Raw genomic sequence first — 17,313 nt, forward strand, 5'->3', positions numbered from 1 at the left:
GGATGATTCCAGTACTTTACGTTAGTAACACTAGCACCATCTGCTGTCGTCGGCGCAGCGCGTACGTCATGTATTTCGACATCAGCGCCAGCGTTACTGCATGTGTCAAATGGGGAACTTCAAAATATGTATTTGATTGCATGACAGCGCCCCAGACTACATTTTTGCGCGATGACTGTTATTCGCTTAAAAATTAGAAATGAACGTTTTTTGTTGCGATGGAGCAAGGTTCCAGTGTTACGTCTGTTAGTCTGTGGGTAAAATATCAAGACATCAGTTCTCTGAAGTGTAAGACTGAATAGTTAGCATTGGCAGCCCTACCAGCGCCGGAGCTGCGCACTAAAACTTATTTTTATTCTGAGATTTTTGATATATTAACCTTCTTTGGAAGATAGTATTTCAATAAAACCAGTATTTAGAGAGTTAATGAAAGAAGTTCATGATTTTGACCTCTCGTATCACTGTAGTGTGTGGTGAAACGTGCATAGATATGGTGTAAATTTTTAATGAAAATCTGCAATAGCTGTTGAAGATTTAGCCGTTGTTACTATTAACCGATTCAGGATACTGTTAGCGGCATCCGCTACAATTGTGGAAATAAATTTTAGTTAGAGAGAAATCACCCTTTTGTTATGATATCAAACTGAAACTGAACTTTTTACAGAATAGTTGATAAAACATATGCTCTTGTATGAATAGTTCAAAGTAATCTTCTATACTCATGCAGAATTTAAAACCAGTGATCGTTTGTGATTAAGCAATTGTGAAAATATGTCTCTATACTTACATTATAAATTCCGTAGATAAACGGATTGTAGCAGCTGTTGCTCATCGCCAACCAGTCGCACACAAACCAAATTATGTTGATGTAGCGATACCTGGTAGAAATGTAGGAAAGCGAGGATTGAGATTAGAGACGAACGCTGTTAAATAATCAGGTCTAGCGCATTGTAGTCGGCAGATGATGCAAATTCGTTCGTTATGAGAATTGGATTACGAAGTAGTTTGTTGAATATCATGTCGGTAAAGGACATGGATGCTGAAATGTTTCGCTTTGATTAATTTATACGATTATCGACACGGGTGCTGATTAATTACATATCGAACGTGGTTACAGTTCCTCCCGTGCGTGCGGTACTACGGTTGTGTATAATGCGAGTATTCTGGGGACCGAACTCTACTGCTTGAATTAATTATCATCTGCCGTAACATGAGTGTTTACTATGTACTTACTCGTTCACTTCCGACCAGGTAACGTTCAAAATGTTGTACAGCTGCAGCGGAAACCAACAAATTGCGAACAGAGCTACCACGATGATTAGCATTTTAATTACCTGTTGAAGGGCCAAAATTTAGAGCAATTAGTGACTTCGTTAGTCGAATAACCTTATTGTGCACGTGCAATCAATTTAGAGATACTGTCAGCTTTCGAATGGTAGGATGATGTATTATGGTTAGGCCAATTTCGTCTATTTTCAACGCGAATCGACATTGTGAAAGTTACATTTAAAATCGTTATTCACAGTTAAAACACGTATAAAATACTTTAAGTTCAAAAATGTAAAATAATTTGTTCCTCCATAAAAATTAAAAACCAATTTTTGCTTCATATTGCGACAAATTTTAAATGTTTCTAAATGATATTTAAATTATAAAGTTATATTATAAATCAGAAGAAAAACTAAAAGAGAGTTGTGGTTAAGTTGAAACGACGCTATAATAGTACAAAATATTAGACATAATAAAAATAGGTCATTCTTCGCTCTTTCAAATATTTCTGGGAAGACTCAAAAGTAATACGCTCTTAGAGCAAAGTAGATTTTTTACGATTCCTTGAAGAACACGTTATTTGAAAAAAAAAGGACGAAAATAGAAACCATCTACCGATGACATCAATAACAAAATGACAATCCGACACAATATGACAACTGACAGTGATCGTCTGTTCAAGCTTACCTTTTTCTTATTTTTCAGCATCGTCATGTCCCGTGAATCTTGCGCATTTCCGGGCGTTTTCGATCCCCACAGCCGGAAGGCCATTTGAATGTAAACGAAACTGATGACACACAGGGGAACGAAGTACTGCACCAGCGTAAGAATGTACCGGTACAGGAGCATTTCGGATTCCTCGAAGTTGACCACCTGGCAGAAAGGTTTCGTTATGTTGATGTATGTGTCGTTGGTGTCACCTGCGTGTTTTAAGTTGGGAGAAAAATCAGTTAATGTTTGAGTGGTTTCAGTCAGTAATCACTACACACCTAGTGCAACCATCGACACAGGAATGACCCGAAGGGCGAAAATTGTCGGAGCGGCCAGCGCGAACGACAATATCCAGATGGCACTGATTACGAACTTGGAGATATTCTTCGAAGTTCGAGCTCTGCAAAGTAGGTCGGACAATATATATACTGAATTATTTGTTTTTGTTTTCGGACACCAATTACCTAAGTGGATTAATTATGGCCCTATGTCGATCGACAGCGATCGCCGTCAGCGTGAACACCGAAACATTAACGCTGAGCAGCTGCACGAACGGACAGAAGGGGCACATAAAGTCGGGAAGGTTCCAGCGCTGCAAGAGCGCTGCCTGAAACTGAAACGGGATGGCAAACATTCCGATCGTGACGTCCGCCAGGGCTAGGTTCGCTATAAACATGTTCGTAATAGTTTGCATCTGTTTCGTTGTGACGACGATCCATATTACGAGCGAATTGCCTATCACAGCTAGAATACTGATGGTTCCGTAGAACACGGACAGTAGCACGATCAGACCCACGGGAACATCGTACAGAGCGTCTGGAAAGGGGGGAAGAATTCACGCTACCTGATACCCTGACGTACGAATTGATAAGATGCGTTACGTACCTTGTTCTTTGACAATTTGAACATCGCTCGTGTTCAATGTGTTGTTATTTGCATAATGAAAGGCGATTGAATCCGCTACACGCATTCTGAAATGAGAAAATGGAAAGACAACCTTCAGTTTTTATAGGGAAAGTTACAAAGAACTACTAAAATTATGATATCTAACATCTGTTCTACTCGTATCAGTCATTGATAATTTGTAATACTAACATAAACGAATTGAAAATATTTTTATTGTTAAAATCACTTCAACACCTTTTTATAAATGTCAATCAGAAGTAATTGCATATACAAAAAGCGTTATTAGGGATTAGTTTGAGCTTAATTGGCCATTGCTTGCCGCTTCGTTACTGACCGCGGTCCACCGGAATTCTGCATCGAATTTATTAATTGATGAAATTCGATGTGCATTCGGACTTCTGCCTGACCGGAACACAGATAAATGGATAAAAGGAAAAAGTTTATGGCTCAATGCATGTCAGTTTTTTTTTTTTTGTAAGATTTGGACCACTGCGACCATTATTTTGATCTTTTGTGGTATACCTCTTCTTTAGTCTAGGTACTCGTGGCAGACATATCACTATTGATGGAAGTGATCGTCGTTGTCCTATCGCACCCTTTATCCCAATTAGGCACTGTATTTCGTATGAAATGTACTACCTCATTAGGATTCGCAGACCAGACCTCAAAAGGCTCCAAAGTTCCCTTTCCAAAGGCTCTTATTCTGCGCTGTATTAGTGCACTGCAGTGGCAGAGCAAATGTTCTGCGGTTTCACATTCGAACCCGCAGAGACGACAAATTTCGTCATCTGACTGACCAGTTTGTTTCAGGTGATGCTTACTTGGACAGTGTCCTGTAAACAGTCCGGTAATTGTCCTTAGTCCCTTTTTATTTAAACTAAGCAATTGCTGGCTTTTCTTGACGCTTGGTTTTATAAAGCGTTTAGACTGGCGTAGCCCTACTGAGCATCTCCAGTTCTCTTGTATTGTCCTATGTTCCCAGGTTCTGGGCCAATGAAATCGGTACATGACCCCTGTCTAGCTAACGTAACGGCTTTTTCATTGCCTTCCACTCCGCAGTGACCAGGAACCCAGTATAAACATACTTGGTTCCTTTCTGCCAGTTGTTTCAGTGAAAGGATGCACTCCCATACTAGCTTAGAGGTACATGTGAAGGCTTTTAGTGCTTTAAGTGCTGCTTGGCCATCAGAAAAAATGCATATGTTAGCATGCCTGTATTTCCTAGCCAAACAGACTTGTGCACATTCATAAATTGCAAATATTTCGGCCTGGAACACTGTAGGCCAACCCATTGGTATCGAGATACTTATCCCAGGACCATTTATACCTGCTCCGGTTGAATCATTCATTTTTGAGCCATCTGTGTAAAAGACGACAGAGCCTTGTCGGATGTTTGGGCCACCTTGTTCCCAAACTTCCCGTTCGGTCTCTATGATTTTGAAAGGTATTTCGAAGTTTGCTTCTGTATTCATCCAATCTTCGATACCTGGTATATGTTTGCTTAGCTGAAAATGTTTGAGGATTGCCAGCTGGCCTGTCTGATCTCCATCAGGTACTTTTTTAGGGCGTGTTAGTCTCAATGCACTTTTTTCCGCCTCTAGTTGTACTACCTGGTGGAGTGGTAATAGATGCAGAATTGCATCTAAGGCTTTCGACGGAGCACTTTTCATTACTCCTGTAATTGCATTACAAATTAGCCTTTGCAACTTGCCAAGCTTGTTCTGCGTTGACCTTTCTTTTGTTTTAGGCCACCACACTAGCGAGGCATACGTTATTCTTGGTCTTATTATTGCCTGGTACAACCAATAGATCATACTTGGCCTTAGACCCCATGTTCTGCCAAAAGCTTTGCTACATGCCCAGAGGGCACTCGTAGCTTTACCGATGACATATTCAATATGTGCATTCCAGCTGAGTTTCTGATCTAAAACTACTCCAAGATGTTTAGTCTCAGTGGAAAGCTGCAGTGTAGTCTCGCCCAGCTTCAGGCTCTCCAAGTTGTACCTTCTTTTCCGGGTGAAGGGAATAATGGTTGTTTTAGAGGGGTTAATGGTCAGCCCCATGCATGTTAGTACTAGAGATCGGACTTACCGGGCACAAGGAGCAAGCATCACAAAAATCAATAGGTAGGCATTCCGTGTTAGTGTTCAACGTACATGAATAATCTTCTATTGAATGTAAAAGCTCACAAGCCTCAGTGCATCCAAGCCAAAAAGTTTTAAAATGCATAACATACATACAGAATTGATTCGACAAAGGCTAAACTAGTCACAATTGAAATATAGTCGTCGTGGACTCGTGTCACGCATGACTTCATTTTTATTACTCAAAAAATTTTGCCAAAACTTGTCCCAAAACAAAAAAAAAACAATAAAATGAAAACGAATGAGCTGAACCGACATATCATTTGTACATTTATGAAAAAAATTGGTTGAACGTTCCAGGCAGTACTGAAAAAGGACCCTACTCTGGAAGGTCGAAAAGTAATGAATTTTCGTGATTGACTTGCAAAATATAGCTTCAAATAAACTTTAATCAAATATTGGAAAATCCACTTTATTCTAAACATAAAAAAAAATCACGAATATATATTTGATTACGACTTTCCATAGTAGGGTCCCCTTTAAAGTGTTCAAAATTAAAAATTATCTTTTTCATTTCACTGCCTCTTTAGCATAATTCACTTCACAATTTTTATAGCAAATAAATTAAATAGCAATTTCTCATGCTACTGTCGCCTTATTGCGCGTTGGAGCAAGCTTAAAGGGTGTAGTTCGGTCGGTGAAAGAGTCGAAGACGAACAGTATATAAAGTCAATTTATAAATATTGCGTCCAAATCCCGACCAAAAAAAGGTAAAAGCTAAAAACTCCTGAGATGGTTAAAACATCATATCAATCCTGTAACCTGTTTTACTGATGGAAAAAGTTTCAAGATCAAAGAATCGGAAGAATGACAGGTGGCTTGCAGGGTCCTATCGTCATATCAACGAAGTTTCGTACCCATGTGATGGTTCTAGACTTAGTCACAGAGTATAAATACCTTTGTTAGATTGTATTTTGCAATTTTAGGATGTTTTTGCATTTCAAAATAAAGTTTAAAGAGGATTCCGGTCTCTGAGCATCATCCCGGTTTCTGAAGTATCCATATTGAAAGAAATTTGGCCGTTTTAGACTGGGTAGATGAGCTAGAACCCCGCTACTTGCCGGAAAGGAAAGAAGGTACGGTGGATTTGTGACCGCAAGGCACAGTACCACCAAAGCGGTGGCACAACTGATGAGCAACTGGGCAGGATGCAGAGTCGTGTGGTCAAGTGGCAGGCGATCAGCGACAGGTTGTGTTTGTTGAGAATAAAAGGCCGGTTCTACAACTACACTATCCTCAATGTGCACTGCCCTCACGATGGAAGACCCGATGTAGAGAAAGAAGAGTTCTACGCACAACTGGAAAAACTCTACTATGGCTGCTCGCGTAGAGACATCAAGATCGTCATTGAGGACATGAACGCGTTGATCGGTAGGGAAGAAATGTACAAGCCGGTGATCGGCCCGCATAGCCTGCACACCGTGACGAACGACAACGGCCAGCGATGCGTCAACTTCGCAGCTTCCCGAGGATTGGCAGTCCGAAGTACCTTCTTTCCCCGTAAGGACATCCACAAAACCACCTGGAGATCACCTGACCAACGTACAGCAAATCAAATTGACCATGTTCTCATCGACGGCCGGTTCTTCTCAGACATTACAAACGTACGTACCTATCGCAGTGCGGATATTAGCTCGGACCACTACCTAGTTGCGGTATCATTGCGCTCAAAACTGTCTACCGTATACCACGCGTGACACCGCCGAACCTCGCGGCTCAACATTAAGCAGCTCCGGAAATCTCAGGTTGCGGAGGAATATTCGCAACAGCTTGAAGCGGTGCTACCCGCGGCGGAGGGACTGGGCGCATTGCCCCTCGAAGACGGCTGGTGAAGAATGCACAGCTATCGGGAAGACCGCAACGGCGACACTAGGAGTGGAATCACCGAGTGGCAGAAACGACTGGTATGACGGGGAGTGCGAGGCAACGGTGAATGAGATGAACTGGACCTGGGCGATATACTTGGACAGGTCAATGAGAGAGAACCAGGCCAATTAAAAACGGGCACGGAACGACATGACCAGGTGGAAGGAGTACTTCGATGGACACCTGAATGGCGAAACAGTAAACAGAAGCGGAGCAGGAACTGACCTAGGAGTACCAGTAGCAGATGACCGAGTACCAGCCCCCGATATTCATGAAGTTCTTTGTGAGATCGAGAAGCTGAAAAACAACAAAGCCGCAGGCAAAGATGGACTGCCGAGCGAGCTCTTGAAACATGGAAGAGAGGCGCTGGCTAGAGCGCTGCACTGGGTAATTTTCAGGATTTGGGAGGAAGAAAAACTGCCAGACGAGTGGATGAAGGGAGTCGTCTGTCCCATCTACAAGAAGGGGGACAAGCTGGAGTGCCGCAACTACCGCGGTATCTCGCTTATCAATGCCGCCTACAAAATACTTTCACAGATCCTGTTCCGTCGTCTATCACCTTTAACCAGGAGGTTCGTGGGTCAGTACCAAGCGGGTTTCATGGGAGCCCGTGCCATCACGGACCGAATCTTCTCAATCCGACAGATCTTACAGAAATGTCGCGAGTACAACGTGCCCACACATCACATCTTCATTGACTTCACGGCGGCCTATGATACAGTCGATCGAGAACAGCTATGACAGCTATCATGCACGACAACGGATTTCCGGATAAACTGACTCGATTGATCAGAGCCACCATGGCGCAAGTGATGTGCTACGTGCGTGTTTCGGGGATACTCCCCGAGTAACACACGTTGTTATAGAGCAGTTGAGATAATTCCTCTAATACAACCTTCAATTATAGATTTCAGTTGACATTACCTTTTACATGACATCTCTATCACCAGAAAAGCGCAAAAGTTAAAGGCTACTATAACAAGTACTGGTACTATATGAAGTATTATAAAACTTCATGAAAGCAAGCCAACTTGTAAGACCGAAGCTGTTAGTACCAATACGGTAGAAATACGTTGAAAATAGATTATTTTTAAGTTGTAATTACTAACTAATCAAAAAATCGTTGACGCAAGCATAAAACTTCAAAATAAAAATATCGCAGAACGACACTGATTTATATCAGGAGCAATAATGGAAAAAAATAGTGATTATGGCGTTTCGAATAATCAGATAAGAAACAATATTAAATCATCCAGTTGATGCTTTAATACAAAGTTTTACGTGCGCGTCAAATTTCATGGTGAAACATTACGTTTTACTTCTGAAAAAATTATGCGCCATTCATTGGATTTTATTTAAAGGTGGCGGAGAAATCTGCAAACAGACATCTGAGAAGAGAACTCAGGGTGTGGGGATGAGACTAGGGGGGAGAGGCTGGGGTATCTACACTCTCCCCGGCACCTACTGATCCCTGTCCTGACCCACTGAAACCCTTCCAGTCTCCAGCCCTGGTCTTCCCGGAACGACTGTTAAGTATTACTTTGGGAAGTGGCTTTTGTGCGTGATGCACCCTTTTTACTCTTATAACCTCCTAGCTAACTACCTGGAGACTGGTAATTAGCTACCACTGGCGTGTTGGTGGTTGACCCGCCACACACGTTGCAGCTCTAGGACAATCTGAGAGGCGGCCGCACAGACCGCGTTACAGGTCTCCGGGTCGTCGCACATCCACCGGACTAGATTGTCCGGAGTAGTGCCAGGCCCGGTCACAGCCATCATGTCGCTCCTCGCTCTTACGGAACGGGGGCATACGAAGAAGACATGCTCAGCAGTCTCCTCCTCCTCCACGCACACGGGACACATGGGGGACCCCGCGTGTCCGAATCTGTGCAGATATTGCCTGAAACAACCATGGCCTGACAGGATTTGTGTCAGGTGGAAGTTCACTTCACCATGTCGTCTCCCGACCCAGCCGGATATCTCCGGTATGAGTTGGTGCGTCCATCTGCCCTTTGTGGAGTTGGACCATTCCCGCTGCCAACAGAGCTTCGAGAATGACCTTCTGGTACCTCGTATGCCCCTAGTGTCACGTTGGTCGAAACACTCTCTGTCCTCCTTGATGGCATCAGGCCGAACAAGACACAGATTGCATCGTATGACACCGTACGATACGCACTCGCAACTCTCAGGCACATGAGGCTGTAGGTACTTTCCAGTTTACCACGATAACTGTTAGTACCTAGCGCTCTGGACCACACTGGCCCACCATACCTAAGTATGGACGAAACCAACCCGTCTTCGCTTGCTGCCATAAACCGCTGAGCTATTGGACATCATACGAGATAGTGCTGCAATAGCCGATGAGGCCCCCTTACAGGCATAGTCGACGTGACTCCCGAACGTGAGCTTGTCGTCCACCATAACCCCCAAGAGCTTCAGGGATCGCTTCGAGGTGATGGTGCAGTCTCAGACTCTGACCACCGCCTGTTGCGGTAATTGGGGCGCACTTCTGACCCTCCTCCGTGTCGTAAACAAGTACTCGATTCTGGAAATAGTTTTCCAGAATCTTGTACAGCGACACCGGTACCGGTTAGGGATTTGGCGATCACGATGAGTTCCTCATTCGTAACCCTTGCCTCCTCCTATGCCTCGACACGGCTGTCGTCGCTCACGGATTGGATGCGCGAATGTGTTGCTATGACAACACTTACCCAGCGCATGCGCAAATGTGTCGTTATGCGCAGTGCAACCAGTTCGATGATCGTTTTTGTCAGTGGCACTTTTAATCAATTATAAATTGAGCAATGTTCAACCTTTCAAGAATTATTGTTTCTGTCGCTTGAATATTAAAATTGTTTTTGCATAGTTTCAACGTTATTTAGACATAAAATAATTCAAAACTACAAAACGTTGTTAGACATACGGTAACAAAAATTGGAGTGATGTTGGTTGCACTGTAAGCGTTTTGTTTACCTTTTCATGGCGCATTTTGACCCACCTCGAATAGTTTCATTAAAATCGTTTAAATAATTTCATTAACAATTTGATCAAGTAATTTTACGTTGGTTTTCGAATACCAATCATAGGAAAAGTACTTTACAGGTACGTAGTATTGTTATTAGGCGTGTAATATTGAACGCGCGCGGCTGCCTCGGCTTGACATTTCATACACAGTTTTTCTAATACATAGTGAAAACATCTGGAGAACAACTTTAAGACACGTGTCATTTGTGTCATAGTTGTTGTTTATCCAACTCATGTTATTGAAAAACATCTCCAAAATCAGGAAAAAATGAGTTTGTGTTCGAAATGTGGTTGAATTACTGATGAAAAACATCTCGCAAATGTTGTATTTTAAGTTGTTTTCTGTACTGTTTTGGTAACATCGTAAACACAAGTTACAGATAAGCAGCAGTTTATATTCGATGATCTATTAAATACACTTATGCTATGAAACAACATCTCGAGAACAAGAATATAACAACACAAGTTTTGAATTGCGCCTATAGTATTCTTATACGACTACTGTCATTGTGAATTATTTTCTAACATGTTTTGTGTGTTACTTGGGTCTCGAGTCCCTTTGAATCGCGCAGCGGGTTGAGACAAGGTGATAGACTCTCCTGTTTGCTGTTTAACATCGCCCCTGAGGGTGTGATCCGGAGGGATGGGCATCGACAAGAGGGGCACAATTTTCACAAGGTCTGTTCAGCTTCTGGGCTTCGCGGATGACCTCGACATCATATCACGTAGCTTTGCGACGGCGACTTGCGACTTACGCCCGACTGAAAGCCGAAGCTGGACGGATCGGACTGCGGATAAATGCATCGAAAACAAAACACATGCGAGGGAGAGGTTCCAAGAAGAACAACATCAGCCTCCCAACTCAAGTCTCTGTAGACGGTGTTGAGCTTGAGGTGGTTGACGAGTTCGTGTATTTAAGGTCACTGGTGACCGCCGACAATAACACCAGCAAATAGATCCAGAGACGCATCCAGGCAGTAAATCGTGCCTACTTTTCACTTCGGAAGACACTTCGATCGAATTGAGTGCGACGACGCGCTAAATCGACGCTGTACAAAACCCTGATAAGATCGGTAGTCCTCTACGGGATTGAGACAACAACGCTTCTCGCGGAGGACCTTAACGCTCTTGGAGTTTTCGAACGGAAAGTGCTGCGGACTATCTACAGACGGACGACGGAGAATGGCGACGGCGCATGAACCACGAACTGCACACGCTGCTTGGAGAGAATCCCATTGCACACCTGGCAAAAGTCAATAGGTTGCGGTGGGCTGGTCACGTCGTAAGGATGCCGGACGACAACCCTGTGAAATCACTTCTCTTCAGCAACCCTACCGGCACCAGAAATAGAGGGGCACAGCGTGCACGATGGCTTGACTAGATCGAAGGAGACTTGCGGGTGATGAGACGCCTGGGGAACTGGCGAAACACAGCCCAAAACCGAGCAACATGGCGACAAACTCTTGATACAGCACGAGCCACCACGGCTCTCGTCTGATTGGTAAGGTAAGTAAGACTGTTTTCCAGAAATCAGAGGTGACAATCTTGTATTTGAAAAAAAAATTCATATAAATATTCATATATCCGCTCATTTCAAGATGGCTTGACAAAGTTTTTTTTTTTTTAATTCTTTTAGCACCAATATTTAGTGGTTAATTTGTAGTTTCGAAATCCAATTTGTGGTAATTTGTGGTTGAGTAATTTCTGAGAAATTTTCAGAAAACTGAGTCAAGCCATCTCTGAAAATGATTTCGCTTCAAATGAATCGGACAACGATGATATATACATCAATCGAAAGCTCTTAATTTGTGGTTCACGAAAATGTAGTTTTTGTAGGCATACTTCATATTAAAATAATTAAAAAACTATTATTTAAATTTTTGAACATCGTTTACCTCTTGTTGTCAACACCGACCGTACGCGCGGCGTTGGATGAGCATAGTACTGACACCTGCCGATGTTAGTGCTAGTGGGTTATCTAGAACAAATCGACAGTCGTTCATATATCGAATTTTAATTCTAGTCAGGACTCACACCTCTGGGCATTTACCATGCGTTTCAACCGTTCCCTACAGTAATTCCCACTTTCACACTATTCATCTGACAACTGATTCGATGTCCGTTATATACGTATTTGTACATAGAGAGACCTGTCAGTTTATACTTATATACCGATTGACCTTGATCTTGACAAAGTGCCTTCGGAAATGCCGTTGGTATTCAGTTTGTTTGTTTTTCTTAGCAACCAGGCTGTATTATGAAAAGAATTTATTACAAGGTAAGTTCTTTTGAAATAAGATTTATTCGATATTTTCTCTTTTCAGGAATGTGTTACTACAGTAGTGGAGCACTATGACGCCCCCGCCCGCGTAAGTCAGGAAAGGGGCATCTTGTCCTAGGACTAGTTCCCCCCCATCTGATCCTTCTCTGCCTGATTCCCACCAGGCAATGGACGCGGAACGTACTGGAAGGCCTGCCAGGTTTTACGGGACGGAGACCCCTGCACCGGGTACCATCTCGCCGTTTCAAGCCGCTGTCACGCGACTTTACTAAGGGAGCTCGATGCAGGTGTCAGCCCTTGGTCGTGGTTCCGTATCATATCCGACTCGAATCCGTGTTCTCCCCCGTGTGTAACGTTCTATATGACTCTTCTCTGAAATTACGTGACACTAAGCAACCTCCTCTCCCTCAAATTTTCAAATTTCTAAGCAGTGTCACAGTTACGTGATTGTCGAAACTAGCCCTTCCCCCATATGATGATAAGTAACGCTAACTCAACCCCCCTCCCCTCCCCTTCATGCGTTACATAATATGTGTATGATGCCTAACTGGAACTTATATACTTATTAGAATTGGCCGTTTCTATGATCCACGAAATTAAATATTGCGGTACGCCTGTTTGTCTGTGATTCTACGTTTAAACATTGAAGGGAACATTCGTAAAATACATAACATGCTCAGGGGAGGGGGGTATCCAGCGAAGCGTTACATTGCGCGCGGCCGCCATGCAAAATTGCGCTACGCAGGGGTGGGGAGTATAGAAAATCGCAAAAATCCGCGTTACGTAATTTAAGAATGTTCCCTGAAACTCACCCGGCTACTCTAGAACAGCGATGTCAAATGGGAGACATGTCTTAAGGGCACGTTCGCAGATTACATAACGCGCTCAGGGGAGGGAGGAGGGGTATATTAAGCGAAGGCGTTACACTGCGTGAGGCCACCATGCACAATTGCGTTACGTAGGAGTGGGGGGTATTGTAAATTGTCAATTTCCGCGTTATGTAATATACGTATGTTCCCTAATTTTGAAGAGATTTGACCAACACTGAAGACAAATGGGAAGACTTTCGAAAATATATGAAGACCTCTGCATTTTGACACAAATTGCCAAGACTGCCAAAACTGGTGATTTTTTTTATGTAAATCGATACAAACCAGAATTAATAACCATTTAAATTCGTTTTCGATGACTAAATCATGAAATTTTTATTCGAAATCAAATCAAATTTTAAATAAACAACCCTCGTTTATCCTCCATTGTAAAACTAACATGTGGTTTGGTTTCATCGCATACTAAAAATTTCAAATTGTTAGAAAAACGGAAAATTTATTCAAACGCGAACTAAAAATGGTCGGACGTCGTGCTGCTATTAGTGATGCAAATCTCTGCGAAAAAGTTGACGCTAATAAAAATTTATTTTTGAACGAGAACAATGAATTTATCGTTCCAAGATGGAACCATCCAGTTTTTACTGAAATTGCTCAATCATTTAGTGGCAAAATTAATCCAGAAGCTGTTAGGCTCAAATGTTTGCGGAAAAAAACATTTATAGCTGATTACTTAGGCGTTCATCACGAAAGGAAAGTATAACCATTTATATACGACCCATTTATTTACATTATGGGTATTCATGTCGAGCTCGTAAACAAATACCCAGCCGTAAAAATACTCACCTCCATTGACGAGTAATGGAAGATACACAGTTTACGGCTGGGTATTCGTATACGAGCTCGATGTGAAGACCCCTATTATCTTTTTGTCTATTCCACAGGTCCCTCAATGAACCAGTCGCTAAGGGAAGAGCGTTTGACTTTGAAACTAAAATATCAATGACAGAGTGGCAAAAAATTAAACCTGTTATCCAATATTTTGGACAACGGAAACTCAAACGACCTCCCAAAAATAGCTGGACGCAGCAGATTAGCATTGTAATATACCGTGCCTTAAAGAACTCATGCCGCTTCGAGACTGATTATGAAAGTCTTGAGGTTGTTGCTCGTTCAACATGCACTGAATGTGGATGCATCATAAGGACGCGCGTAATGGAGGATGATCCATTAGACAGTAGTCATCTAAAGGTCATTCTCCATGTAGAAAAATATAGAAAGCGGTTTCAGCATGGCATTAGAAAGCAATACTTAAAAGGCAAAGCTAGGGATGATTATGCAACACTACTGCATACACAGAAGCCCCTTGCAATACATCTTGCAAATATTGTGAACACTGTTCCATATGGCGAGAAGGTGCCACGATTTTTACCGACCCCTTCAACTTTGTCACAGATAAAACACGAAAAATTGACCAAATACCACGAACTTCATTCGGTACTTTCGGCACTGAAGTCTTCAAGACAGTACCAGAATTTTATACGCGGCACCTGTGTTATAATTCCACCAATTAATGTTCATTACTGGTTAGACGAACAAGTGAGTAAATCATAATTAATAATTGAAATGAAACATTCTAATTTTAAACTCCTTTTCTCTATTCTTTCAATAATCATTTATAGCCACTCACATTGAAATTTCGCGACTATCTATCAGTATCCTTCTTTGTATACATCTATCTTTTATCTGTTGCACAATATTTCATCTATTACACAATATTATACGCATAACATTCAGCCTCCTTCTATTCTTGATATTCAGATGCTGTAAAAAATTCTTTCTAACATGAAATCGAATAATATAAAATTTCTTGGAATTTTAGCTCGATTTTCATCTGTATCAGAAAAAAAAAATTCGAGCCATACAATCATCACTGTAGACGCTACGGGCGGCATAGTGAAAAATTTACTCGAGAAAAAAGGCGAAATAGTAAACCCGAAAATTGCAACATTTTTTTACACAATGATGATATACGTCGAAAACCACCGCTCGGTGCCGATTGTTCAGATGCTAACGCAAAAGAACGACGCGTTTTCGATTGAATGTTGGCTGCGTTCGTTTTTCACGAAAAAGCAAATGTTTCCAAACAAAATAGTCCTCGACTGTGGAACCGGATTACTGTTGGCTGTGATTAAGACATTTTCTAAGTTCCAATCTATCGACGAATATAATGCAACCATGTTGCAAGTAATCAAAAACAAAACCATATGTAGCGATTTCTCAACGATAGTCAGACTGGATAACAGTCACTTCGTAAAAATAATATTCAAATCAAAAAACCTTCGAGAAATGACCTACGAGTGTAAATATTCTATGCCCGCGCCCTAACTCTGCTGACGAAAGAGGATAACCTGGAAACAATCGAGAAGATTTTAATAAATCTACTTACAGTTTCACGCGCAAAACATGGATCAGACGCCTTGAATGCAATTATTCAAGAAATAGCGGCTTTCATTGGTGGAACCGAGCAGGTTGATGGCGATCAGCCCGGCGAAGATGATGCAAAAGAAGAAGATGACCCCGAACCCGCAGAATCAATCTTAGTCATTGATTTTATAGAAGATGATGCGGCTCAATACAGTGGAAGAAAATATTTTGACTTCTTATTGCAAGAATCGGATAGAGCATTGGTATTTGGGAAAGTGCCCAACTTTCTCAGAAGCAACAAAGCCGAAATTTTAATAAAACAACTATGCCGCTCCATCATCGCCTTGTCGGAAACGAAAGGTAAATATTTCAAATACATGTATTGAATAACTTTTTCAAGATTCTTCGTTTTAGGTGATGACCCATCTCTAAATAGTATATGTGAAACTCTACTCCGAGACACAACCGCAAACTCGGAAACCATTGGGGATATAACCCAAATGGATGAAACCCAGAAGCATTTAAAGAAATCTTCAATCGAAGCAGAGTGTTCACTGGTGTCTGATGGTAAGTCGAAGAAGATTGTATAAACCTCCATGCATCTCCAGTTAATTAAATAATGTGATAATATCTGGTTACAGATGAGGACCTGAGAATGGAATCGACCGATTTGCGACTTGAAAACGATAAGTATATGAAGGACACTGTTTTCGATGACAAATCGAGAACCGTAGAAAATTGGCGAAATTTAAATCCTGTAAAGAGAGCGCCTATGTCACCATTGGTGAACCAGAAAGGGTACATATTCACAGCACAGTCAAAGGCCACAAAACAGAAAGTGTTTAAAAATATCCGTTTTTCTAAACAGCCTACATTGGCTAAATTTGCTGATGGTTTCCAGATACGAATGACTATGACTTGTCATTACGACGCTATCGTGAATGCAGCCAGTAATTTTTATGAGCTTATTCGAGAATGTCCGAATATTCTTGAGAAACATTTCCAAGAACATTTGAGATTAATGATGCAAAAGGTAGCTCACGAAAACCGAATAAACTGCGAGAAGTATCAGTCTTTAAAAAAAGCATTTCCGTACCAAGTTCTAGAGACTTATTCCAGATCATTGAAGCGGTTTGGAGAACCGGCTAACGTTGTCTATACATTCACCAAATGTTTCGAGAATTTTGAAATCAAATATTAAGCCAAATGTAACTGTGGAACCTTAGAGCAACATAAGAAAGTGTTGACCTATGAAAGCTTCACCTTCGACTTGTTTACAGACGGCAAATGCAGCAAATGCTTAAGTTCAGTAAAGATAAGTTACTCAAAAGAAAACTTCTTGTTGCCAATCGAGTTAGTCAAGTTTGATCCCAAAAAAGGCGACGTAAGAGTCGAAACTTCTCTAAATGATATTAGGAAGGATTTAGAGGTATCCGGCCAGACATACTATTTGAGTTCCTTCGTGGAGCATGTGCCCACCCCGCCCACACATTACAATACATATGTTGTAATGAATGGTAACTATCACCTGATAGATGGGTTTAGCGACAAGCTAAAAAATGCTGGTCATCTATCGCGCACCATAACTCCAGCATTATTATTTTATGTGGTACGTTAGAAACGTTAGAAATAAAGATTTTTTTTGTTATTATTTTTCGAACTAAGTTGATTAAATTGAGATGATTCCTCGATTGAAAATAGTTGTCTGGAAATTTAAGCCATATAATAATGCGTTTGCCAATTCTTCAATACACTCGCTATGTTGCTCTACTGGGTGGATCAAAAACATTCCAGTCCAAACATCCACTTATTACAAAGCACAATCTAGAAAACTCACCGAATATTTCGACCGAATTTT

At 41.7% G+C, this 17,313-nt stretch overlaps 1 protein-coding gene across 2 annotated transcripts in view; it reads right to left on the reverse strand.

Moving 5' to 3' along the window:
* The window catches only part of LOC129722687 (substance-K receptor-like), a 102,915-nt gene that overhangs the window by 23,602 nt on the left and 62,000 nt on the right, over positions 1 to 17,313 (reverse strand). For both annotated transcript variants that reach the window (XM_055676346.1, XM_055676345.1), the window contains exons 2-7: positions 2,866 to 2,951; positions 2,445 to 2,796; positions 2,259 to 2,380; positions 1,957 to 2,189; positions 1,234 to 1,334; positions 788 to 878 (exon numbers count right to left, since the gene is read on the reverse strand). In XM_055676346.1, the coding sequence (XP_055532321.1) occupies positions 788 to 878; positions 1,234 to 1,334; positions 1,957 to 2,189; positions 2,259 to 2,380; positions 2,445 to 2,796; positions 2,866 to 2,950 (984 nt within the window). In that variant the 5' untranslated portion in view covers position 2,951. The remainder of the gene's footprint in view (positions 1 to 787; positions 879 to 1,233; positions 1,335 to 1,956; positions 2,190 to 2,258; positions 2,381 to 2,444; positions 2,797 to 2,865; positions 2,952 to 17,313) is intronic.

This window comes from Wyeomyia smithii, chromosome 2 (genome assembly GCF_029784165.1).
Source record: "Wyeomyia smithii strain HCP4-BCI-WySm-NY-G18 chromosome 2, ASM2978416v1, whole genome shotgun sequence".
NCBI classification, from domain to species: Eukaryota; Metazoa; Arthropoda; class Insecta; order Diptera; family Culicidae; genus Wyeomyia; species Wyeomyia smithii.